Source organism: Oncorhynchus masou, chromosome 25 (genome assembly GCF_036934945.1).
Source record: "Oncorhynchus masou masou isolate Uvic2021 chromosome 25, UVic_Omas_1.1, whole genome shotgun sequence".
In the NCBI taxonomy this organism is placed as follows: Eukaryota; Metazoa; Chordata; class Actinopteri; order Salmoniformes; family Salmonidae; genus Oncorhynchus; species Oncorhynchus masou.
In genome coordinates this window covers 45,266,106-45,293,626 of record NC_088236.1, presented here as the reverse complement: position 1 = coordinate 45,293,626, position 27,521 = coordinate 45,266,106, and the positions used below count along the sequence as shown (strand labels likewise).

Here is a 27,521-nt window from a genome sequence, read left to right as displayed (position 1 = left end):
GGAGAGTGTCAGGTTCACATTGCCACCACACAGGGCCTCATTAGCAGCAGAAGCAGTAGATATCTTTTGTGTTGTCATTATCTATTTTGAAAGCAGATGTTGAGGAGCCCCAGTGTATTTTTGACTGCTGCCACTGGGTTGACTGGGGCAGGCGTATACTCAGAGCACTCAGAGAGAATCTACAGTAGCAGTCTCCTCTCACACAATCCCAGTTAGAGATTGTTCTGAAATATTTAGCAGCTCGTCCCCAGGCTGGCATTTTAAAGCCACTTAAAGCATGTCAAGTTAAAGTCAACACTGTTTAAAAGAGGGCACCTAACATCCTCTTTTAAAGAAACGATAAATTAAACACGTACATATTTTGACATCAAAACATTTCAGAAAATGATCTAATGTGTTCTCAGAAGCAGCTATGAAAACACTGTAACTGTGCTTCACAAGGCCTCAAAATACAGTTCGAAATTGAGTTGATTCATGTTCCCCATTATTTCTCCCTTGCATTCATTCGATTGTCGACCTACTACTGAATTTATGCTTAAACGTTACCTATATGCTGTGGAAATATCTAAGTAGGCCTATTTGTAGGCTGCTATTACATAGCATCAAAGTAGGCTAAATGGAATTAAAATCAATCTTTGGAGAAGCAGCTTAATTCACGCTATGGACAGGTTATGGTTAGTGTTGGGGTAGGGGCATCCCCCGGCCAAACCCTAACCCTGTTAGGGGTTAGGCTGTGATACAGATAGAACAAGAGTCTGTAGTGACACCTCTAGCACTGAGGTGCAGTGCATTAGACCGCTGCGCCACTCGGGAGCCTGAGTTTGGCACAGGGGTATAGTTCTCCTTGTTTGTTATTTGAGAATATAAATATAAGACTTTTCTTATAAGACTTTTTATAAGACTTATAAGACGTTTTTTGAGTCGATGGATTTGATGGGTTATTTGGCTCTGTGCTGAAAATTTAGCTTGCGAATGCCATTACACTGATTAAGAGTGTCATACTCTAAAGTGTTTTAGAGAGATGTGAGTTGGTATGATCAAAGAAAATGATCATCCAGAAGTGGCGCTCCTAGTGGCCGAGGACTTTAATGCAGGTTAACTTAAATCTGTTTTTCCTAATTTCTACCAGCATGTCACATGTGCAAACAGAGGGGGGAAAAAACTCTAGACCATCTTTACTCCACACACAGAGATGCATACAAAGCTCTCCCTCACCCTCCATTTGGCAAATCTGACCATAATTCTATCCTCCTGATTCCTTCTTACAAGCAAAAACTAAAGCAGGAAGTACCAGTGATTCGCTCAATATGGAAGTGGTCAGATGCGGATGCTACGCTACAGGACTCTTTTGCTAGCACAGACTGGAACATGTTCCAAGATTCATCCAATGGCATTGAGGAATATACCACCTCTGTCACCGGCATCATCAATAAGTGAATCAACAACGTTGTCCCCACAGTGACCATACATACGTACATACATACCCCAACCAGATTGATTGAATCCTACTACACCGGCTCTGATGCTCATTGGATGTGGCAGGGCTCGAAAACTATTATGGACTACAAAGGGAAACCCAGTCGCTAGATGCCCAGTGACGCGAACATACCAGACAAGGTAAATGCCTTTTATGTTCGCTTTGAGGCAAGCAACACTGAAGCATGCATGAGAACGTCAGCTGTTCTGGACGACTGTGTGATCATTCTCTCCATAGCCGATGTGAGCAAGACCTTTAATTAAACAGGACAAAATTCACAAAGCCGTGGGGCCAGACGGATTAGCAGGAAAGGTACTCAAAGAATGCCCGGATCAACTGGAAAAAGTCTTCCCTGTAATGTTCAACCTCTCCCTGACTGATTCTGTAATGCCTGCATGTTTCAAACTGACCACCATAGTCATTGTGCCCAAGAAAGCAAAAGTAACCTGGCCTAAATGATTACCGCCCCATAGCACTCACATTGGTAGCCATGAAGTGCTTTGAAAGGCTGGTCATGGCTCACATCAGCACCATCATGCCAGAAACCCTAGACCCACCCCAATTCGCATACCACCCCAACAGATCAACAGATGACGCAATCTCATTCGCAGTCCACACTGCCCATTTCCACCTGGACAAAAGGAACATCTATGTGAGAATGCTGTTCATTGACTACAGCCCAGCGTTCAACACCATAGTGCCCACAAAGCTCATCACTAAGCTAAGGACCCAGGACTAAACACCTCCCTCTGCAACTGGATCCTGGACTTCCTGATGGGTCGCCCCCAGGTGGTAAGGGTAGTCAACAACACATCTGCCATGCTGATCCTCAACACCGGGGCCCTTTCGGGGTGTGTGCGTAGTCCCCTCTTGTACTCCCTGTTCACCCATGACTGTGTGGCCAAGCACGACTCCAACACCATCATTAAGTTTGCTGATGACACAATAGGGGTAAGCCAGATCACTGACAATGATGAGACAGCCTATAGGGAGGAGGTCAGAGACCTGGCAGTGTGGTGCCAGGACAACATCCTCTCCCTCAATATGAGCAAGACAAAGGAGCTGATCAGGGACTTATAGGAAAAGGAGGGCCGAACAGGTCTCCATCAACATCAACAGGGCTGAAGTGGTGCGAGTCGAGAGTTTCAAGTTCCGTGGTGTACACATCACCAACGAACTATCATGGTCCAAACACACCAAGACAGTTGTGAATAAGGCACGACAAAACCTTTTTCCCCCTCAGGAGACAAAAAAATAGTTGGCATGGGTCCCCAGAGCCTCAAAAATGTATACTGCTGCACAATCGAGAGCATTCTGATTGGTTGCATCACAGCCTGGAATGGCAACTGCTCGGCATCTGACCGTAATTCGCTACAGAGAGTAGTGCGTACTGCCCAGTACATCACTGGTTCCAAGCTTTCTGACATCCAGGACCTATATACTAGGCGGTGTCAGACGAAGGCCCAAAAAATTGTCAAAGACTCCAGTCACCCAAGTCATAGACTGTTCTCTTTGCTACCGCACGGCAAGCAGTGGTGGGCCGTCAGGGCCAGCAAGGCCTTCTCTGCTGGCCTAAACATCATCAGAATATAATTTTTCTTTTAAATATATTTTCCCACAAATATGTATTAAATTATTCCCCAGAGTAAGAGTTACACTCTTCATTTCATAGCGTTCCTCTTGGTTGCACTGCTTCCAGCCCCAGGTTGAGATTTGGAGGGCTGGTCTTTATGTTAGATATTTTATCCAATCATATTCAGCCATCATGTGTTGCCAGGGGTCTAGAATCTGCCCTCGGGCCTTCAGAATCAACAGTGCGGGCGCTTGTAGCTTAAAGTGAATGGAAATTAAAATTGAGTGTCAACCAATCAGCTTTAGAGTTGGCTATTGTACGCCTGTTGGCTGGCTCCAGTATTACCAATATTGAGAGGCAGGTCCTATATGGGCAGGTCTCAGAACTAGGAAACTGAAATTGATCAACAAATTAATTTGCGTACTACTAAACTGTTTTTTCAACCCACAATGGCGCAAGGAGAAATTATCGATTTGGTAGAGGATATAATTATAACGCCATTCTCAAGACAAACTTTTCAAGAAAAGTTAGATATTGTCAGGAGAGGTAGACGCCGACGCTACAAAGCCGACGCTACAAAGACAGGCCCAGAGAAGCACTGCAAACTATACTGCTGGGAATGCCTATAATTTGCAAGTGATCGATCTGGTGTTTGGAGCCACACTGGCTTTGCAAACCTGAGTTGTCTAACCAAGGCGGCAACGAGACACCAAAGTACGGCTGGGCACTTACAAACAGTGGATCTACAGCTCAACGAACAAGCGCGCAGGGCAACGAAGCTGCACAATGAAAAGGTATTGTACTCTTCCCCTGCAATTCTCTGAATAAAAATGTCAATTTCAAGGTGACGCAACGCCTGGTTATACTGCGTTTCTGTCTAAATGTATAGTGTCTAGAGCCATGGCATCATAATGATGGTAATAAGAGGTGGATTAATTCGGGTGGGACTGTGTAGGACTTCACTGAAGGCCCAGGCCCCAGAACCACGGCACGCTACTGACGGCAAGTGGTACCGGAGCGCCAAGTCTATGACCAAAAGGCAACTTAACAGCTTCTACCCCTAAATGGCCATCCGGACTAACTACATTAACCCCCCCCCCCCCCCTCCATTGACTTGGTACCGATACCCCCTGCATATGTAGCCTCGTTATTGTTACGTCATTTTCTTGTGTTACTTTTAGATTATTTTTTTAAACTTTAGTTTATTTTCTTAACTCTATTTCTTGAACTACATTGTTGGCTATGGACTTGAAAGTAAGCATTTCACGGTCTACACCTGTTGTATTTGGCGCATGTGACAAATACATTTTGATTTGATTCATGCCAGTCTGTTTTAGAGAAAGGGGGTAGACTGCTACTGGAGGACACCAGGATGGCCCGAAAATATTTTGGGTATGTCAGATTGTTCTGGAAATTCTCACATAGAAACTTCAAGGGAAGGAGGATGTTTGACATGCTTTACATTTGTATCATTAACAATGTGTTAAAATCATGATGAAAGTGGCCATATTAGGCCCTTTTCCTCCTGTAAGACCCTATGATCCGTGAATCATACATGATACAGACAACATATTGGTGTCATTATAGTCCTTATAGTGTGCCCTAAAATATGAAGTATACACCCCCCCAAAAAAGTAACATTCATTTAGTCAACATTTAAAATATTTAAGGTTCCACCTCAGACAATTTTATCTCAATATCAAATAATTTCCGGGTAACAACTAAGTACCTTACTGTGATTGTTTTACTTCACCAGTCGCCCTGATTACTATAAAAAGTAACACCTGAGAAAAACCTCTGGGGTCAAAAGTGGAAGACAGTGATAAAGGAAAATGAGGAATAAAAGGGCTAAAGTTGTAAATGAGTATAATTATTGGGTTGGAGTACAATTCACTAACAATTACACTTGTTGGGGGGGATCCGTTTCAAGTATTGAGGATGGTAAAGGATGCATTAGAAAAAGTGGAGCTGGTCAGAGTTACCCAAAGTTGTTTTGACTTAATGTGTGTCGAAAGAGTAAAACGACAAGGCATTATGGCTCTACATCAACCTACAGTGCATTTAAAAAGTATTCACACCCCTTTTCCACATTTTGTTGTGTTATAGCCTGAATTTCAAATGGTTTAAAAGGAGTCTTCTGTCACTGGCCTACACACATTACCCCACAATGTGAAAGTGGAATTGTGTTGGGGTTTTTTACAACAAAAAAAATTAAAAGGTGAAATGTCTTGAAATGTGGTGAAATGTCAATGAGTATTCAACCCAGGCTATGGCAATCCTAAATATGTTCAAGGGTAAAAATGTGCTTAAGTCACATAATTAGTTGTATGTACTCACTCTGTGTGCAATAATAGTTTTTAACATTTCCAATGCCTTGCAAAAAAGGGCACATCTTGGTAGGGTTCACATACAAAAAGCAGACATGGTGTAGTTATTAATTACACTTTGGATGGTGTATGAATACACCCAGTCACTACAAAGATACAGGCGTCCTTCCTAACTCTGTTGCCAGATAGGAAGGAAACCGCTAAGGGATTTCACCATTAAGGCCAATGATGACTTTAAAACAGTTACATCATTTAATGGCTGTGATAGGAGAAAACTGAGGATGGGATCAACAACATTGTAGAATGGACCTCAGCACAGAAAAATACCTAGATGAAAACCTGGTTCATTCTGTTTTCCCCCTCACACTGGGAGATGAATTCACCTTTCAGCAGGACAATAACCTAAAACACAACGCAAATCTACATTGGAGTTGCTTAGCAAGAAGACACTGAATGTGGCCAAGTTACAGTGTTGACTTACAGTGTTGACTACTTGAAAATCTATGGCAAAATCTGAAAATGGTTGTCTAGCAATGATCAACAACCAATTTGACAGAGCTTGAGCAATTTTAAAAGAATAATGGGCAAATATTACACAATCCAGATGTGGAAAGCTGTTAGAGACTTACCCAGAAATACTCGCAGCTGTAATCACTGCTAAATGTACTTCAACAAAGTATTGACTCAGGGGTGTGAATACTTGTGTAAATGATATATTTCTGTATTTCATTTTCAATAAATTTGCAAACATTTCTAAAAACATCTTTTCACTTCACCATTATGGGTATTGTGTGTAGATGGGTGAGAGAAACACCTCAAGTTAATCCATTATCAATTAAAGCTTCAACACAACAAAATGTGGAATAAGTCAAGGGGTATGAATACTTTCTGAAGACACTGTATGGGGAAGATGTAGATGGGCAAGGTAGATTTTTGAAGCAGAGCACCGTTAAAAGGAATCATCTCTGGCGCCACGATGGATGTTGAGGCCTCGTGGTTTACACGGACTATACCAGGACTTTGTTGGAGCACGCTGTCTGAACCGCATCGTGGTTGGAAGAAAAGAGGAAATCCTGTCTGTATTATTGGCAAAGAGTATCTCCTTTCACATGTGAAGCTGGGATATGTGAGATACGAGGTGAGAGTTTTTGTGTCCAAGCTGTTGTTCTGCTGGAATTGTGTGTCCGGGAAGTAATGTTGATGAAGAATCTGAAGATTTACTGCATTGCAATTGTGCTGAAAAATCACATTCACAATTCCCTGGAGTGCCCAGTTAGGGTGAATGAGTTTGAAGTGGCAAGGGTCAGGGCTGTACAGGAGGGGTCTCCACACAGAGGCAGCTGAAATACTGTAGTCGAAGGAGACTGGAGCTGAAGATATGGCTGTGGATGCCCCCGCAGCCTGTGGAGATTCAATGTCATTAAACAGTTGAGGGAAACTGATATGCTGACAGTGAAGAAGGTAGAATTTGTGTCATTTATTGCACATGTGATTAATTGTACTTCCCAAACGAACAAGAAGTCCAAGAAACTGGCCATAATTGTATCTGCGGTCGAAAAGGTTCTTGGCTCTCCAGGACTTCACTGCCAACTTCATTGACATTAGAATCTGACTAAAGGAATACATTGATTTTTGCCTTTTGTTAATTATTTGAGAACAATATACTTAAAAATATATATTGTATACCACCCCGCACAGTGGGTGGCGGCATGCACCTCTAATATATGTTTGTGGACCACCATAATACCATAGAAGAAGAACCTCTGGGGTCACTAGAAAAAAGTTTGAAAGATAAGACGATCATGGAAAATACATTTCATCAATTAAAACAGACATTGGTGCTGTGACCCCTTCAAAATTCATAAGAAAAAAGTATCAACAGGCTTGAGACCAATCTCAGAGACTTTAGTTTCCAAGTTCCCTTCTGCTCCATTGGCACCAACGTGCATTTATGCACATTGCTGTGAAAACTCTTCCTGAAACAGAATATGATGTGTCACCAAGGCCAGTCATATAAAAGTTCTCAAATAATTCACATGATAGCACACAATGCACTGTACTGGGTCTCTTTTCACCTTTCACCTTTCACCTTTCTTTCCACAGGTGAAGAACAAGCTAGATATTCACCATGCCATGAAGAACAAAATGAACACTCAGTATTAGGAAGGTGTTCTGAACTGCCTACTGCTATCACCTTGCTGTAAATAAAACACCTGGCTTCACCTGAAACACTGTTGTGAAGTGCCTTCCCGCCCGGCCTCTCGGTTGTTAGACATGTTACTTTATCCCAGAGAGTCATTATTTGAAAAATATACAGTACCAGTCCAAATTAGACACACCTACTCATTCAATGGTTTTTCTTTGTAGAATAATAGTGAAGACATTAAAACTATGAAATAACACATATGGAATCATTCAAAGTAGCCACCCTTTATTTGCCCTGATGACAGCTTTGCACACTCTTGGCATTCTCTCAACCAGCATCATGAGGAATGCTTTTCCAACAGTCTTGAAGGAGTTCACACATATGTTGAGCACTTGTTGGCTGCTTTTCTTTCACTCTGCGGTCCAACTCATTACAAACCATATCAATTGGGTTGAGATCGGGTGATTGTGGAAGCCAGGTCATCTAATGCAGCACTTCATCACTCTCCTTGATCAAATAGCCCTTACACAGCCTGGAGGTGTGTTTTGGGTCATTGTCCTGTTGAAAAACAAATGATAGTCCCTCTAAGAGCAAACCAGACGATTGCTGCAGAATGCTGTGGTAGCCATGCTGGTTAAGTGTGCCTTGAATTCTAAATAAATCAAAGACAGCAAAGCCTCCCCACACCATCACACCTCCTCCTCCATGCTTCACGGTGGGAATCACACATGCAGAGATCATCCATTCACCTCTGAGTTTCACAAAGACACAGTGGTTGGAAGCAAAAATCTCAAATTTGGACTCATCAGACCAAAGGATAGATTTCCACTGTCCATTGCTCATGTTTCTTGGCTCAAGCAAGTCTCTTCTTATTATTGGGGTCCTTTAGTAGTGGTTTCTTTGCAGCAATTCAACCATGAAGGCCTGATTCACGCCATTTCCCATGAACAGTTGATATTGAGATGTGTCTGTTGCCTGAACTCTGTGAAGCATTTATTTGGGCTGCAATCTGAGGTGCAGTTAACATTAATGAACTAATCCTCTGCAGCAGAGGTTACTCTGGGTCTTCTTTTTCTGTGGCGGTCCTCATGAGAGTCAGTTTCATCATAGCGCTTGATGGTTTCTGCGACTGCACTTGAATAAACTTTCAAAGTTCTTGAAACGTTCCTGATTGACTGACCTTCATGTCTTCAACTAATGATGGACTGTCATTTCCCTTTGCTTCTTTGAGCTGTTCTCGGCATAAAATGGACTTGGTCTTTTACCAAATATTCTGTATACCACCCCTACTTTGTCACAACACAACTGATTGGCTCAAATGCATTAAGGAAAGAAATTCCCCAAATTAACTTTTAACAAGACACACCTGTTAATTGAAATTGCAGGTGACTACCTCATCAAGGTGGTTGAGAGAATGCCAAGAGTGTGCAAAAATATCATCAAGGCAAAGGACGACTACTTTGAAGAATCTCAAATATAAAATATATTTTGATTTGTTTAACATTGTTTTGATTACAACATGATTTTATATGTGTTATTTCATAGTTTTGATGTCATCACTTTTTTTCTAGAATGTAGAAAATAGTAAAAAAAATAAAAAAAGATGGAAGTAGGTGTGTCCATACTTTTGACTGGTACTGTGCATAAGATAGACAATGACAAATTTGGCAATTAATTAGGTCACAAAAAAAATCTGGCCATCTTTCCACTTGGTTACAAACACAGCATTAGCCCATTAATTGTCCCTCAGGACAATGAAAAGATTTTGCATTGGGTCCCCAGGTCCTCAAACAGTTTGACAGCTGCACCATCGAGAGCATCCTGACTGGTTGCATCACCGCCTGGTATGGCAACTGCTCGGCATAAGGCGCTACAGAGGGTAGTGCGTACATATCACCGAGGGCAAGCTTCCTACCATCCAGGACCAAGAAACTAGGCGGTGTCAGAGAAAGGCCCAAAATATGGTCAAAGACTCCAGTCACCCAAGTCATAGACTGTTCTCTCTGCTACCGCACGGCAAGCGGTACCGGAGCACCAAGTCTAGGTTCAAAAGGCTCCTTAACAGCTTCTAACCCCGAACCATAAGACTGCTGAACAATTAATCAAAATGGCTACCGGACTATTTGCATTGAACCCCCCCGCCCTTTATTTTTTACACTGCTGCTACTCGCTGTTAATAATCTATGCATAGTCACTTTACCCCTACCTACATGTACAAATTACCTTGACTAAACTACCCCCGCACATTGACTCGGTACCGGTACCCCTGTAGATAGCCTCATTATTGTTATTTTATTGTGTTACTTAATTTTTAAAATATATTTTAGTTTATCTAATAAATATTTTCTTAACTCTATTTTCTTGAAACTGCATTGTTGGTTAGGGGCTTGTAAGTAAGCATTTCACCTGTTGTATTCGGCACATGTGACAAATAACATTTGATTTGATAAGCTATGGCCTACAGTGTTTATTTTTTTACAAAATTGTGAACCAATAATTGAGTTTAACAAACTCATATTTTGGGTTCTGAGGGGGTAAGACAGTTGAACTAAGCTCAGGAGGCTTTCATGTTAAATTATTCAATAACTAATGGCGGATAACTAATAACTAATCAATTTAAAAGTCTAAAAATGGATGCACTAATGCCGGATTGCGCCCCTAACAGTTTAGCCTCTCTCTATTAGCTCACATGTGGTCAGAGCCGAATAATAGAACGGCCTCCATACACTTATGCCTGTTATAAGTGTGAGGTTTAGATACAACAAAACACAAATTAGAAGCTATAAAGTACTGATGGCTTTTAATCCATTTCTTTGTTACCAAGAGACAGCCATCAATATCATAATCCCATTAGGCTACTTCTTCAAGATCCCCTATCTCGTAGCCTACAACCATGAGCCTAGGTCAAGGAGGCAATATAGTAAAAATAGGCATATAAAGCCCAATGAAACCTTTTTTCTTCTCCTAAATCTTCATTTAATAAACTGACCATGGGTACAGTCAGAGGCATATATTTCGCTTGTCTCAGCCTGTCATGTTGCCCCTTGGTCCCATTGATTGGTCCCCATGTAGCCATATCAGAATGAGAATTGGATACATTACAGACTAACGTTACTCTACATTGGCCAAAAGAGTTTAAAACGATTAAGAATCCTGCATGCTGAGGATACACAACATATCAACGTTTTTGAACGCCTACAAGGCTATGAAAACGTTTGAAATATACATATAAATAGACGATAGGCTACACACCTCTCGATCAGAGCGTTTTGTTTGCAGTCAATGAAAATCTGTTACAATCTGCTCCATTTGTAACTAATCTGAATTATCCAGATAGCGTCTGTGACAACCACCCGGAAGCAACCAAGGGAAAACTTCCGCAGGTCGGAATGCTCCAAGTTTCAGGCATAATAGGGAGGGATTTTAGTTAATCTTTTTTTATATTCAACGGTTTTGAGACGTGATACCCATGCACAATTGAATTTGTTATGAAAATTATAATTTAGGAATTTGCTTCTCATTAATGAAATCATGCAATGTTAAAATAATGTGTGTTAAAAAAAATATATGTGTCGTGGACCCCCCCTCCCACTAGCGCAGTTTTCCTGTCAAGATAGAGTATTTTCTTCTTAGCACAAGGGTGGCAAAACACCTATATTTTGCTCAGTGATAGTCCAATATGTGGCTAGTTTAATAACCAGTATGCACGATTTAATTGTAGTTTCGATAAATATAGCAACATGTTGTTGAACGAATCAAATGTCAGTCTCTAGAAATAAAATATTGACGGCTCGCGAAATGGTATCGACTGTCAAGTCTGGTCATGGCGTCTGAATTTTGGCGCTAGCTAGATAGCGTTAGTGTGGACGTCACATGCACATGCCAAGGTACTTTAACCTTAACGGTATATTGTTTTTAGTTCAACACTAACCGAACTAGTACCTACAAGATAACTAGCCAGTCTTACTGACATATCCAGGGATTTAATGAAAGCGCAATATGAACTTCCCCTCGGGCGTTCTATTGGTTTCTACATCATGCTGAAATTCCATTGACGTCCTCCGCTAGCTAGCTAACGTTAACTGGCTAGTTATCTGCAGTTCAGATACCCACTGAAAACGTCTGTTGCAAAAGTAAAGGACAGTCTTGCTAGCTTGCTCTACTGTTATTTCTACTCAAGCAAGGCATGACATAATGTATAGTAGACTAGTCTTCATGTGTTATCTTTTATCAGGATGGTGGACACCAAGCATGTGTTCCAAGTGTCTGGGATCAAGAATCTCCAGAAGAAGGGGAAGTTGCTCCATGGAATCGTTCAACTGGGTGGAAAGTACATTGGTGGCTCTGTAAGTGTTGACATCATAGCTACGGGCTTTCCCGCTCAACCCTCACTCTCCCCTTTTTTATAAGCGGAAAATAGCACCAAAGGCCAGGCTGTGAGACAGCCATTATTAGAGGTGGATGGCACCTGTCACTGTCAAGACAGTTCATTGAGGAAAAGATGAACAGTGGGTGATTAGTCCTGAAAAATGACCTTAATTGGTTTCTGATGTTGGGATGTATTTTTGACTCTGTCATTTTATCCTTGCCCTCAATTGGCTCTTATTATAGTTACTGTACATTTGCCTCCAGTCTCAGGGGCACACAATGTGCTGCAAAGTTCGTATCCCTTTATCCACGACTCTGCGGGAAGGTCACGGCAAGATCGGTCACTGGTCAGTTTAGAACTTTAGTTGCTGACCTCTTTGGTATCCGTTGTTTCATTTTCTATGTACTAGGCCTATATCAAATGAGTTGGCCGACCGCGTAGGATATTTTCAATGCCCCCAAAACATCACGCTTTATTTAGATGGTTTGCCTTGGTGGAGTCAAAGCAGATGTGTTGATCTTCCAGGTTTATAAAGACGGAACTACCCATCTGATTGTCACCCGTGAGCTGCCGAGTGAGAAGTTCATGGCAGCCTGTGCAGGAGGTAAGTGATGATGAACGTAAGCGCTACACTTACTAGGCGTTCCGTAAACTGAGTGTACAAAACATTAGGAACACTTGCACTTTCCATGACAGACTGTCCTGGTGAAAGCTCTGATCCCTTATTGAATGGGCAATACAAAATATTTAGGTGCTTTTGAACGGGGTATGGTAGTAGGTGCCAGGTGCAGCGCTGCTGGATTTTTCACGCTCTACAGTTTCCTGTGTGTATCAAGAATGGTCCACCACCCAAAGAACATCCAGCCAACTTGACACAACTGTGGGGGTCATTGGAGTCAACATGGGCCAGCGTCCCTGTGGAATGCTTTCGTCACCTTATAGTCCATGCCGCTACGAATTGAGGCTGTTCTGAGGGCAAAAGGGGGTGCCACTCAATATTAGGAAGGTGTTCCTAATGTTTTGTACACAGAGTATTAGGTAGCAAGCTTTGACAAAGTCATCTTGTACAGACTAGGGATTCCACAGCTTAATACTCTCATGGACCTTTCATAAGTAGCATTTTAATTATTTTGTGGTGTTTGTCGTTTCTCTTCCCTCTCTGTCAGGCAAATGGATCGTGACTCCAGAATATATTTTTGACTCTGTTAAGAATGGTTCGTGGCTGCCAGAGGGGCCCTATGAGTTGGACATTGTCTCCAAGGGGGGAGTCCCTGGGACCTCTAACCCAGTGAAGGTGTGGAGGGAGAGGGTGACCAGCAGGGCCATGGCTGGGGCCTTCGAGGGTTGGAGGGTCCTCCTGATGGTCAATGAGCCTACTCGCAGAGACATGCTCAGAAGGTGGTCTTTAGAATTGTAGTGGGCAGTAATGATGTGTGTGTGTGTGTGTATATATATATATATAGATATTAACATGTTTTAGCCATATGTAAGAGCCTACGCGTGAGTAACAGTAATAGACAATGAAGAAATGTCTGAGAATGGAATTCTAAATACATGTGTATTTAATGAATTTGTAAAATGAATGGATTCACATTCAAGGCATAAAGCTTAAGTTACAAGGCATTCCAAGCAGTGCATTTGGAAAGTATTCAGACACCTTGACTTTTTCCACATTTTGTTACGTGACAGCCTTATTCAAAAATGTATTAATGTATCCCATGTATTAAATGGTCCCCCCCCCCCTCAATCTACACACACTACCTCATAATGATGAAGCAAAAAAGTTGACATTTTTGCACATTTATTAAAAACATAACTAAAATATCGCGTTTACATAAATATTCAGACCCTTTACTCAGTGCTTTAAAACACTCATTGGCAGTAATTACATCTTTGAGTCTTCTTGGGTATGACACTACAAGCTTGGCACACTTGTATTGGGGGAGTTTATCCAATTCTTCTCTGCAGATACTCCCCATCCAACCTGACAGAGCTTGAGAGTGTCGCTGAATCAAGGATCTCTGTACGTTGCTCTGTTCATCCTTCCCTCGATCCTGACAGTCACCCAGTCCCTGCCACTGAAAAACATTCCCACAGCATGATTGTGCCATCACCATGCTTCACCGTAGGGATGGTGCCAGGTTTCCTCCAGACGTGATGCTTGGCATTCAGGCCAAAGAGTTCAATCTTGGTTTCATCAGACCAGAGAAACTTGTTTTTCATGGTCAGAGTCCTTTAGGTGCGCTTTGGCAAACTCCAAGCAGGCTGTCATGTGCCTTTTACTGAGGTGTGGCATCCATTTGGCCACTCTACCATAAAGGCCAGATTGGTGGAGTGCTGCAGAGACGGTTGAACTTCTGGAGCTCTGACATAGTGGCCATTGGGTTCTTGGTCAGCTCCCTGATCAAGGCCCTTCTCCCCCGATTGCTCAGTTTGGCCGGGTAACCAGCTCTAGGAAGAGCCTTGGTGGTTCCAACCTTCTTCCATTTAAGAATGATGGAGGCCCATGTTCTTGGGGACCTTTAGTGCTGCAAAAAATGTTTTGGTTCCCTTCCCAGATCTGTGCCTCGACACAATCCTGTCTCGGAACTCTAGACAATTCCTTTGACTTCATGGCTTGGTTTATGCACTGTCAGCTGTGGGACCTATATATAGACAGGTGTGTGCCTTTCCAAATCAAGTCCAATCAATTGAATTTACCACAGGTGGACTCACAGTTGTAGAAACATCTCAAGGATGATCATTGGAAACAAGATGCACCTGAGCTCAATTTTGAGTCTCGAAGCAAAGGGTCTGAATACTTATGTAAACAAGGTGTTTTTTGTCACAATACTTGTTTTCTCTTTGTCATTATGGGGTATTGTGTGTAGATTGATGGAAAAAAAGTATTTTTTAAAATCCATTTTAGAATAAGGCTGTAATGTAGCAATGTGTGGAAAAAGTCAAGGGGTCTGAATATTTTCCCGAAGGCACCGTAGATCCTAAGGTTAACTTACAGGACAGAGCATGAACAAAGAGATGCACACTTGGCCAGAGGCCTAGGAAATGAGAACATGCAACCTTCCTCCTTGGACTGGATACAGGACAAGAGAGAAAACAAAGGCATTTCCATTTCTAACATCTGAAGGTGTAACCTTTCAACCCGAAACAAACCACCGTTGACATATCAAACGTTACCAAGTTCACAGTAACCTCAACACTCCCAGGCACCGATCTCCACAGGGTGTCGCAGCGTCTAAGAGCTTGTGTGACGGATGAGACCAATGTAAATGAGACGGAATTCCTGAGAAGACAATCGAACTCCTTTGCACGATAGTGTAATTCCGAGGTCACCCTGTACAGACACACGTAAGAGATCGTCCATCCGTATAGATAGCATCAGTTATTCTCCGTGAACAAGTTTCAGATAGAGCCCAAGCATTGAATTAATGCAATATCTTCCATCACACTAGTCCTCTGGATACTGTAACATAGAGATAGATACATGCTGGCCCCTCAGAGGGGGAAGGGCTGACTAGTCCTTGGGCATTGACCTTTTTGTTCCCCTCACATTTTCCCTGCAGCTCCAGGTGACACACATTAGGGCCAAGCCTACAGAATCGTCTTGAAATGAATTGACCTCAAACCTTGTGCTTAGACATGTAAATGATGCATTTCTTGTCTTCTCAAAAATGTTGTGTCCTGTATTTGCTACATCATATATCAGACACACCTGTCACTTAATTTATCATGAACATATATTTTTTTCAGAATCCTAAAAGCTGGGAAGGCCAATGTGTACTCGTACCCTTCTCCCTCCCATGCTGACGTGACACACGTGTTGACAAAACACGTCGCAGAGCATGTGAAGGCCCACAATGCACCGTGCTACTCCATAGAACACATGGCCCTGCATCTTTTTGGGGTAAATGTCTATGTAGATATCTGTTGATTAGCGTAATTAACAATTACACCCAGTGAAAGGCTTGTATAATAAGGCTCAATCTAAGTGCTCTGTCTTGTCTTCAGGAGAATGTGTGTTCTGATATGGGTTTAACCTGGACAGAGGGCCAGCCAGAGGAGACACAGGAGGCCAATGACGCACTCTCCACAGACTTTTCAGAGCTGGAGAGCGAGGCCAGGGACTACATCTCTCAAATAGGGGTGAGGGGCAGGTCTTTTCAAATCCGTCTATGTTTAGCAATGAAACGCAAGGTTTCCAATCATTGTTTTTCTGGGCGAAAACTCATGTCAGTCGTACAACTTTTTCAGTCGTCATTTCAATGACTGCATGTGTGACATTGTGGATGGCTCGTTTCATGCAGGAGCGGAAAAGACTCCCAGATATCCTGAGCTACTATGCCCCCGGACCGTACGCTCAGGTATGCAGATCTGCTCAAAGCGTCTACCATACATGCATATTATACAACTGTAAATGAGTGTGTGACGTGTCAAAGGAGATCAGGTCATTCAATTTCCATTATGTCAGGCGCCTCACTGAAAGGTGACATTTTGTGCATAGACGCATCATATCCGGGTCACCTGATTTAACCAATGCTGTCAGTTGATTGGTGAAGCGTGATTGGCAGAGCTATTAAAGGTAGTCTCTCACTGTCCCTCCGGCACCTTCCCAAGTGGATTTTCTTCCGATTGCTATTATAAACGGCCATGTAGTTCTTTTTCACATTTCCTAAGTTCATATTCAAGTGGGCAATAGATGACAGTTACCGAGATGACCTGATGAACTTCTGACGTCCTTCTCTTTCTCCACCCCAACTGCTCACTCCATTGTCATCTCTCTCTATTTTTTTGTAGACGGCTGTAGCCAACTTCAGCAACGTGCAGAGCCTCACTGAGTGTGGTTTATTCACCCAAGCCCTAGAGGAGCTCCAGTTGTACCTGCTGCCAGGGCAGCTCCCCCCAGCCCCATTCCTCCAGCCCCTCATGCGTCACGCTCTCCACGTAAAGACCACACAAACTGTTTGTTGTCCATTGTCAAAAAATCTAAACCTGATTCCCTGGCTACTCATAGCTCCTCTTTCCCCATCCAGGGGGATGCCAAGCCTTTCTTTCTCAGTGAGTTCCGCACGGTTCTCCACAGCATCCTGAGGAACAACCCTCCCTGGGGTTCTCCAGCCAGCGGGACATTCTTCATGAAGGTGCTACAGTGTCCCCAGTGTCGAAAAGGAGTCTGGCCCCTTTTGGAGACATCACTCAGGTATAGAACACTAGAGAGACACTTATACCAAGGCCATAAACTGTATGTCCCAATAACGTCTGTTCAAAAGATTATTTTAATATGAGATACCCAAGTCTCCTGTGTTTTCATGGGCTATCTGCAATTCTACTATATCCATCTCTCTTTTTTACATACCCTACCGGTGAAAAGTTTTAGAACACCTCATTCAATGTTTTTTTTCTACATTCTAGAATAATTGTGAAGACATCAAAACTATGAAATTACACATGGAATCAAGTAAGAACCAAAAATGTGTTAAACAAATCAAAATATATTTTATATTTGACATTCTTCAAATAGCCACCCTTTGCCTTGATGACAGCTTTGCACACTTGGCATTCTCTCATCCAGCTTCACCTGGAATGCTTTTCCAACGGTCTTGAAGAAGTTCCCACATATGCTGAGCACTTGTTGGCTGCTTTTTCTTCACTCTACGGTCCAACTCATCCCAAACCTTCTCAATTTGGTTGAGGTCGGGAGTTTGTGGAGGCCAGATCATCTGATGCAGCGCTCCATCACTCTCCTTGATCAAATAGCCCTTACACAGCCTGCAGGTGTGTTGGGTCATTGTCTTGTTGAAAAACAAATGACAGTCCCACTAAGCCCAAACAAGATGGAATGGCGTATCGCTGTGTTGGTTAAGTGTGCCTTGAATTCTAAATGAATCACAGACAGTGTTACTAGCAAAGCACCCCCACACCATAACACCTCCTCCTCCATGCTTTACGATAAAAAATACACACGTGGAGATCATCCATTCACCTACACTGCGTCTCACAAAGACACGGCGGTTGGAACAAAAAAATATCCAATTTGGACTCCAGACCAAAACACAAATTTCCACCGGTCTAATGTCCATTGCTCGTATTTCTTGGCCCAAGCAAGTCTCTTCTTCTTATTGGTGTCTTTTAGTAGTGGTTTCTTTGCAGCAAATCCACCATGAAGGCCTGACTCACAGTCTCCGCTGAACAGTTGATGTTGAGATGTGCCTGTTTCTTGAACTCTGCAATCTGAGGTGCCGTTAACTCTAATGAACTTATCCTCTGCAACAGAAGTAACTCTGTGTCTTCCATTCCTGTAGCGGTCCTCATGAGAGCCAGTTTCATCATAGCGCTTGATGGTTTTTGCAACTGTACTTGAAGAAACATTGAAAATTCTTGAAATGTTCCATATTGACTGATCTTCGTGTCTTAAAGGATGGACTGTTATTTCTCTTTGCTTATTTGAGCTGTTCTTGCCATAATATGGACTTGGTCTTAACCTTATTCGGTATATCTTCTGTATACCACCCATACATGGTCACAACGCAACCGATTGGCTCAAACGCATTAAGAAGGAAAGACATTCCACAAATTAACTTTGAACTTTTAAGGCACACCTGTTAATTGAAATGCATTCGAGGTGACTACCTCATGAAGCTGGTTGAGCGAATGTCAAGAGTGTGCAAAGCTGTCATCACGGCAATGGGTGGCTATTTAAAGAATCTCAAATATATTTGAGCACTTTTTTTCGGTTAGTAAGTGATTCCATGTGTTATTTCATAGTTTTGATTTCTTCACTATTATTCTACAATGTAGAAAAGAGTCAATATAAAGAAAAACCCACGTATTCTGGCGACCGTGTCAGCGTGCATGCGCCCGGCCCGCCACAGGAGTCGCTAGAGCGCGATGGGACCCGGACGACGCTGGGCCAATTGTGCGCCACCTCATGGGTCTCCCGGTTGCAGCAGGCTGCGACACAGCCTGGGATCGAATCTGGATCTGTTGTGACACCTCTAGTACTGCAATGCAGTGCCTTAGACCGCTGCGCCACTCGGGAGGCCATCCTTCTCCTTTTCATGTTGTACCCATCTTCCTCCTTTTGGTGTCTCTGTTTCTCCAGGTTCTGCATGGGTAGCAAGCCCTGTCACTCACTCCCTAGCCCCGCCTCCCCAGAGCTGCTCCGCTTCCATGGTGACCTGCAGGCCTTTATGCTCGAGCTCTTCAAGTGTGACATGCACTCAGCTAGCAAAGGGTAATCCCCACCGACGGGACACAGGCATATATTGGCGTAATGTAGAAAACAAGCGTCACTTACTTGAAACAACTTGGATAGTTCCAATCAACGTCATGTACTACAGACACGACACTGTGGATATTTCAACATGTCCTCCATCTTTCCTCAGAGAGGCGGGAGACTTGCGGTCGTCCGTCCTCTACAGGGTGTTCTGGAGCGTGTGGGAGCGCTCGACGCTGGCCTCCAAGGCCGTGCAGCAGATCGCCCAGCTCCTGGTCCAGGCCTCATTGTGGGAACGCTCTGTCTTGGAGGTAAACCTGGACACGTTCCCAAGTCCCTGTTCCTGTCCTCACCAACATTCCAGTCACATACAGTAGGCCTACATCCCTGTCCCGCCCATAGTTCAGTTCAAAGTCCATTCTGAACTTGCAGCGCACCATCTAAGGCAGTTGTTCCCAAATTGTGGGGTGCTGTGTCAGCAGGGGAAGTGCAGGGGTCTTTTAAAAAAAAAAAAAAAATTGGGGTGGGGGGGACTCAGTTCCTCTTGTCATGTTAGTCATTACAGACCTTAGAGATATTTGTAACTTATCAGAAATGCCCAGATCAACTAGCCCATGTCAGCTGTTTTTGTTTGTTTGTTGTTTTTTGGGTCTTTTAAGCCGTAGATATTGTTGTAATTATTTTTTTTGTCACATGAATAGACATTAGACAAGCCTAAATGTGTAGGGTTGCAAGAACATTTGCTTTAGAACGGCAACATTTTCTCTGCTCCCATGGTAACATTCGTAGAATTGCAGGCAATCAGCTTGCAAGACCTGCAAAATCTCTCCACCAACAAGAGGGGTGTGAACAGTGTTTGTGCACATAGAAATAGACTGGTGCGGGGGGAATTGCAAGAATTGTAATGGAATTGGGCCCTCACTCTGGTCCAGCTAACTACCCATCTCTGTTTTTTTGTGCTGTGGTTGCTTGCATAGGGTCAGGAGAGGGACTGTGAGAGAGACCGGAGGCAGACGCTGGTGCTGACCCTGCAGGACACGCTGGGCGTGGTGGTGGACTACTGGTGGCAGGAGTACAGCCGCCTCAACCGCAGCCTGGTGGACAAAGGCCTGGAGGACTTGGCTCAACACATCGCCATCCTCTGTCAGGGTACTACACTGCACTGCACGCAGGTCTGAGGCTCCGTCCCGAGCGGCACTCTGTTCCCGATTATAGTACACAATGTTCGCACTACCTGTGGACCCCTGGTGAGAGGTAGTGCACTGTATAGGGAATCGGGTACCATTCGGGACGCAACCAGTCTGACACACAGCAGCACAGTTTTAATCATGTGTTCTAACTGCTCCCGTGTTGATGTGGATGTTATTCTTCCTGCCCTCAGACCTGCCCCCGGATGTCCTCCAGACGTTTGTTCCCGGGATGGTCCCAACCAGGCTACGAATGGTCACGGCAGACGCCATCTTTAGGAACGTGTGCTGCAGGAACGGCATCATCATAGGAGCAGAGCCCATCTCGCTAAGGAAGATTGTACGTTTTGGCCAAGCCTACGTTAGAATGTGTTTGGTTTCCCCGTCTTGGCTCTTGTGTCCCAGGTGTAGTACAAGTGCAACAGCGGTACAGTGTATTGGAGCTCTGTTGCACATATAGGCCAGTTATTTTGCTGGGATCAGATTCTCCTGCTGCTATCCTCACTGCTGGGCCTCTCACTGTCACAGCTGCTAACGCTGGTGTCTTTATTCCTCTGTCTAACATACATGCACACACCTCCTATACTACAGACCCTCTCTATAAAGACCCTCTCCTTCATCTTACTGTGTGTGTGTCCTGACAGGTGTCCTCCTACCTGCCAGCCCTGGGGAGGCTGTGCGCGGTCAGGACAGGTGGCTCCAGAGTCCCCCGGGCAGACAGCGGGGGCCCTCGGCCTGGGACTGAACCCACCTCCTGCAGCTGGAGCAGCCAGGGGACTGATACAGGGTGAGTCTGTGTGTCTGTGCCCCTGCTGACCACTCCAGTCAGGCGAGAGGCCATACAACCAACCTCCCCGAGGAAGGTGTAGAGGGGGGGAAAGCTGTGTGGATGGGAGAGGTGAGAAAGGGAGGAGATGTGGTGAAATGAGGGAAAAGAAGGAGGGGGTGAGAGGATGCCATAGGAGAGGAGAGTGTGAGAGAGCAGGTCAGAGTGAGTGTGGAGATGTGGAGTCCTCAGTGGACATGCCTCTTCACATGCCTATGTATCAGATTACAGGAGAGGTGCAGAGAGCAGGTCAGAGGCCCTACAGCTAGGCTTCTCTGGACAGACTGATGGCTTACCTCTCTCCCCTGCCACCACCCCCCGCATCATACCAGGCAGCTGCTGCTGTTCAACACCCCGCCGCTGGCACAGACACGGGGAGGCAGGGCCCGCTGGGGATGAGGTTCACCTCAAGGCTAGCAGTTCACTCACCGACCAGCCTCGGCCTCTTTTCCCCTCAAACACTTTATTCACCAACATTCACCTTTTTCAATAGAAAATCAAAAGACAAGTTCTTTTGTTACCTCACCTTACAAAAATATCTATTTTTCAATTAATAATTGTGTATTACTCAGAGAGTTGGGGTGAGGGGATCGTATGATATAGATGATTTGGTTTAGAAAGCTGAGGTAACATGTGAGTGAGAGGCCATGAATGTGCCTTAATAGATAAAGTGTGTGATGAGGGGAGTCCCTCTCTTGCTCTCCTCGGCTCTTCCTGTAAGGACAGCTTGCCATCAGGGCACAAGTCCAGACAAAGGCTGGCGGGAGGCTCTCCATAATTGAAGCCCTGTTTCCTCCTGCTGGCTTAATCAAGCAGAGCTTATTGCTTTTCTGTTTGAGCCCGTTTGGGTTTGTCATTCTCTTTATCGCTCTCTCGCCCTCTCTCGACACATGTTACTGTTGTCTAGCAGTTAGAGCGTTGGGCCAGTAACCGAAGAGTCGCGTGTACGAATACGCGAGTCGACAAGTTGAAAAATCTGCAGACGTGTCCTTAAGCTAGGTACTTAACCCTAATTTGCTCCAGAGGCGCCGTACTAATATGGTTGACCCTGTGAAACAACACATTTCACTGCATCTATCCGTTGTGTGACAATAAAACATATATTTTTGTATTTATTATTTTACTACAGCACAGTGAATCACAGCATCCCTTAAAGGCATAGTAGGCAGCTTTTTTGGCGACCTGAACATTTCCACGTAGAATGTGTGTTAAAGATCTGTTATTCACAGCCGCGTGACACGAGCCTACCAGACGAGCAAAATAGCTTGCCTCGAAGTGAGCATAGAAGTAACACTGAAGCATGCATGAGCGCATCAGCTGTTCTGGACAACTGTGTGATCACGCTCTCCGTAGCCGATGGGAGTAAGACCTTTAAACAGGTCAACATTCACAAGGCCGTCGGGCCAGACGGATTACCAGGACGTGTACTCCGAGCATGCACTGACCAACTGGCAAGTGTCTTCACTGGCATTTTCAACCTCTCCCTGAGTGTGTCTGTGATATCCACATGTTTCAAACAGATCACCATAGTCCCTGTAACCAAGAACACTACGTTAACCTGCCTAAATGACTATCGACCTATAGCACTCACTTCTGTAGCCATGAAGTGCTTTGAAAGGCTGGTCATGGCTCACATCAACACCATTATCCCACTCCAATTTGCATAGCGTCCCAACAGATCCACAGATGATGCAATCTCTATTGCACTCCACACTGCCTTTTCCCACCTGGACAAAAGGAACTCCTACCTGAGAATGCTATTCATTGACTACAGCTCAGCGTTCAACACCATCGTGCCCTGAAGACTCATCACTAAGCTAAGGACCCTGAGACTAAACACTTCCCTCTGCAACTGGATCCTGGACTTCCTGATGGGCCGCCCCCAGGTGGTAAGGGTAGGTAACAATACATCTGCCACACTGAACCTACATGTGGGCCCCTCAGGGGTGCATGCTCAGTCCCCTCTTGTACTCCCTGTTCACCCATGACTGCATGGCCAGGCACGACTCCATCACCATCATAAAGTTTGCAGATGACACAACAGTGGTTGGCCTGATCACCGACAGACGATGAGGTCGCCTTTTGGGAGGAGGTCCGAGACCTGACCGTGTGGTGCAAGGACAACAACCTCTCCCTCAACATGATCAAGACAAAGGAGATGATTGTGGACTACAGGAAAAGGAGGACCGAGCACGCTCCCATTGTCATCGACGGGGCTGTAGTGGTACATGTTGAGAGCTTCAAGTTCCTTAGTGTCCACATCACCAACAAACTATCATGGTCCAAACACACCTAGACAGTCGTGAAGAGGGCACGATAATGCCTATTACCCTTCAGGAGACTGAAAAGATTGGGCATGGGTCCTCAGGTCTTCTAAAGGTCTATAGCTGCACCATCGAGAGCATCCTGATCGATTGTATCACCCACTGCCTGGAATTGCAACTGCTCGGCCGCAAAACACTACAGAGGGTAGTGCGTACGGCCCTGGGCCAAGTTTCCTGCTGTCCAGGACCTCTATACCAGTCGGTCAAAGGATGTTCCTAAAAATGGTCAAAGACTCCAGCCACCCTAGTCTCTCTGCTACCGCACGGCAAACAGTACCGGAGCGCCGAGTCTAGGTCCAAAAGGCTTCCTCACAGCTTCCACCCCCAAGCCATTAGACTCCTGAACAGCTAATCTAATGGCTACCCCAACCCCTGTTTTACCCTGCTGCTACTCTCTGGTTATTATCTTTGCATAGTCACGTTAACTCTACCTAAATGTACATATTGCCTCAATTACCTCGACTAACCTGTGTCCCCGCACATTGATGTCCCCGCACATTGACACTGTTCCAGTACGCCCTGTATGTAGCCTCACTACTGTTATTTTACTGCTGCTCTTTAACTATGTTACATTTTTACTTGACATATATTTTCTTAACTGCGTTGTTGGTTAAGGGCTTCTAAAAAAGCATTTCACTACACCTGTTTTATTCAGCCCATGTGACACATAAAATTAGATTAGATTTTCTCATTGAAAGCAAGTCTGAGAAGCGATAGATCCGTTCTATTTGCACTATTTCTATGCTTCTTGTTAAGTTTAATTTTGGTTAGTTTTACTTTTGCATTTGTACACAAGCTGAAAATAAAAATTTTGCTTATTGAAAATATATTTGGTACAATTCAATAAAAATATTTTTTTTTATTACAAAACATATACACACACAAATGACAGCATACGCACACAAACATCATCACATCTGCCCAGACCCACATGCTCACACCACCATCTCCAGCGCCTGCATCACTCTCCCCCACATGGCCTCAAACTGCACCATTTTGTTTCTCTCAGTAGCCCACCCACTTTCAACATTTTGGATAATAAAGCATTGACCTTTCCATTGTGTTTTCAGTAGAGGATTGGTTGATTTCCAGTTAAGTAAGATAAGAGTATCATCCAACCCATCAGGTATCTCACTACACCCTCATATGCCATGCCTTGAACATATGCAGACTGACAGAGTCAGTAAATTTACATTGTAATACATCTGACAGCCAACTTTCTCGCTGAGCCCATAACTTTTGGACTTGATAACATTCCCAGAAGTCATAGATAATTAAATCTTTGTTAGTTTTACACTTGAAACGTGACTGCCGTTGTGCTGTAGAATTGGTGAATGTTGTCGCTTGTATAATACAGTCTATACATTAGTTTTATACAGTATTAAGCGTTCATTTTCGTTAATTGTCATTTTGTTAATGTTCCAACATTCCCTCCATCTTGTGCCAATATCAGTTATTTTTAATTCATGATTCCAATATTTTTTTCCTAAGAGGTTGTCAGTTGGATAGGCTCTCTGCAAGGTAAGATATACAAAACCTATCATATGACCATCCTTTTTTGACTCGGTAAGATTCCCTCAAGATTGTCCTGATGTCCCAAACATTTCAAATTGAATTTTCGTGATATGAAAGATAAGTTGCATGTATTTGAAAATATCTACATTGGTCAGTCCAAAATTGCTTTTTACAATTATTTCCTATTACAAAGTCATTTACGGTTTCTATGCCTTTAGCATTCAATGTGGACCAATTTATTGGTGAATTCTGAAAAGCTTGCTGGTTTTGTGTTCTACCCGGTAATTAATTGCATACACCTGGTGTCCCAGGTCTAAATCTGTCCCCGATTAGAGGGGAACAATGGGGGGGGGGGGGGAGCAGTGGGACTGTTTTCAAGGTCCAGAGTTGAGTTTGAGGGCTCTACACTATTCATTGCCTGTTTTGTTACTTCTTAGAATTTTTGCAACCAGGAAATGGCGGAGCGATTTCTGCCTATTGTAAAACATTTTTTATGATTAAAAAATAACCATTTAGAAAGCCTCAAATGCAATTTAACAAAAGCAATGTCAGTTGTGGAAGGGTTTCTTATGTTGCTGCCTCTCTGATTCTGAGGTGATCTTTATCACATCGTGTGGGGTGGAAATGGCACTGGAGAGAGTGCTGCCTGTGTGTGTGTGTGTCTGTGTATTTTGTGTTAGTGAATGGCTTATTGTACAATGCCCCCGGGCTTGCAGTGATCCTGCACTAAGAGTGACAGAATGATAATCCTCTGTAGTATGGACGATCATAGGGGAATGAGAGAGGCTCTCTTGCCAAGTCTGTTGCCCGTCTCCCCATGTGGACATGGTACTTTTTGAGTTAAGTGGGATGAGATGAAAATGTTTCTCACACACACGCAGGCACTTCTGATCTCTTCACAGATTTATCCCTGCTAATAACAAGCTACGTGACAGAACGTGTGTTCCTCCCACACTGTCGGGGAGATTCCGCCCGGGTTCTGAACCGCCCAATTACAGGGAACAAGCAGGCTTCCCTGTAGTAAAGCATGCCTCCCCCTCTCTCTCCTCTTCACTGTCACCCACATGTCAGACGTCCTGCTGGCAGCCATGCAACAGGTCTCCCCTCCGCACACTCACTCACAGCACTACTGACAGCCATACAGCTATTAGCACTACGCAGCTTTGAAGAGTGCACTTTCACTACTTCGTCTTTATTTATTTCTCATAATCTCCTTTTTCCCCGTTGAAAGGACTCAGTTGGGGTTTTACTTACTAGGCGGCGGAAAAGGGAGGGAAAAAGGACCTGTGACGCCTACGGAGCCGCCGTGTGTGGTAATTTGATCAAGCGCGTCGTCGCAAGCTAGATGGGACGGTGTTGCGCTATTCCACAGCCAGGACACACAGCTCAGGCTGTAGTGTTATTGCTGCATGGCCAAACTGGTCATCTCTCCTTGACCACGTCATCATTAAATACTGTAGGAAATATTGAATTGCATTCTAGAGTATTAATTTACCCAGTGTCCTCCTTAGCGTTTACACTACCTCACAGGATCCATTTCCTCAGTGCAATTGGGTGTGACCTTAATTTTCGTTATTCTTCAAACGGGGGGGGGACAGGGACAGTGGAGACGAGTAACACACTGACTGCAATGTATTTGAGAGTATGGGCTTTAGTAGGTGCACAGTGCTTCATAGTGACAGCCATTAAAAGACTGTGCTGAGAGTATCTCTTTGCCAGGGTCCTGGTAGTTGTCTGTTTGAATGAGGCACAGCACAGTGGCCCTGTACATACTGCTGCCACTGCTCTGTTACTCCAAGGATGTTCCATTGCTTTGTGTCCGTGTCTTCCTAACGTGTAGGATTACTAATCCCAGCTGTGAAAGGAAATTCCTCTCTATGGACATTCATTGTGGCAGTATTAAATAGTTTGAAGAAATGCCCGTCATCAGATGGCCATGACGATAATGTTTGTTGTCAGACCTGACCCTGTCTCCCGTCTCTACCCAGAATGGCCAGCAGTCTGGTTAACGGAGCAGGTCTGGGCAAGGAGAACATCCCCAGAGGTCTCAACCGTGTCAACAGAGCAGGTAACACACACACACACACACGAACACACACACACACACGCTTCTCTGCATATATGCAAGCAAATTTTCTTTATTTTTCATAGACTGATGCACAGGACTAGGTCATCAGTAGAGCGAGGACACGAGAGCCTTGTCGTCCGTTTGAACTTAATGAAGAGCCCATTATGTATTTATAAAGCCATGGATTAACAGATGGTGTCGCTATGTGGGTGGATTCAATAGGCTTTTCTCGTCTGTAACGAGTTCACCTTGTTTGCCACCTCTGGCATTCTCATTGAAATTCCACACACTGTTTATTTTTTGGATCTATTATTCACATTTTTTAGGGTAAAAAGAAGAAAGAAAAAAAGAATAATAATCTCACGGATAAAAGAGAAACGTGGAAATAATGACAAAAGACAACACCACCACCACACGGGCACACAATTGGTCGTCAGATCCCCCGTTTAAGAATATTAAACACAGTAATTAGGGCTGTGCTGTGAAAGTGACTTAC

The 27,521-nt window shown here is 44.0% G+C and overlaps 2 protein-coding genes across 3 annotated transcripts in view; one reads left to right on the top strand and one right to left on the bottom strand.

The window, feature by feature from the left end:
• The window catches only part of kiaa0825 (KIAA0825 ortholog), a 148,719-nt gene extending 137,863 nt beyond the window's left edge, over window positions 1-10,856 (bottom strand). The window contains exon 1 of the mRNA XM_064937848.1: window positions 10,776-10,856. The gene's annotated coding sequence lies outside the window, so the exon portion shown is untranslated. The remainder of the gene's footprint in view (window positions 1-10,775) is intronic.
• A 267-nt stretch (window positions 10,857-11,123) lies between these two features.
• Window positions 11,124-27,521, top strand: part of slf1 (SMC5-SMC6 complex localization factor 1) — a 37,132-nt gene continuing 20,734 nt past the window's right edge. For both annotated transcript variants that reach the window (XM_064937846.1, XM_064937847.1), the window contains exons 1-15: window positions 11,124-11,410; window positions 11,758-11,869; window positions 12,418-12,496; window positions 13,059-13,290; window positions 15,643-15,796; window positions 15,901-16,035; window positions 16,197-16,253; window positions 16,687-16,833; window positions 16,923-17,089; window positions 18,992-19,123; window positions 19,275-19,416; window positions 20,083-20,254; window positions 20,487-20,632; window positions 20,937-21,079; window positions 26,946-27,025. In XM_064937846.1, the coding sequence (XP_064793918.1) occupies window positions 11,397-11,410; window positions 11,758-11,869; window positions 12,418-12,496; window positions 13,059-13,290; window positions 15,643-15,796; window positions 15,901-16,035; window positions 16,197-16,253; window positions 16,687-16,833; window positions 16,923-17,089; window positions 18,992-19,123; window positions 19,275-19,416; window positions 20,083-20,254; window positions 20,487-20,632; window positions 20,937-21,079; window positions 26,946-27,025 (1,912 nt within the window). In that variant the 5' untranslated portion in view covers window positions 11,124-11,396. The remainder of the gene's footprint in view (window positions 11,411-11,757; window positions 11,870-12,417; window positions 12,497-13,058; window positions 13,291-15,642; window positions 15,797-15,900; window positions 16,036-16,196; window positions 16,254-16,686; window positions 16,834-16,922; window positions 17,090-18,991; window positions 19,124-19,274; window positions 19,417-20,082; window positions 20,255-20,486; window positions 20,633-20,936; window positions 21,080-26,945; window positions 27,026-27,521) is intronic.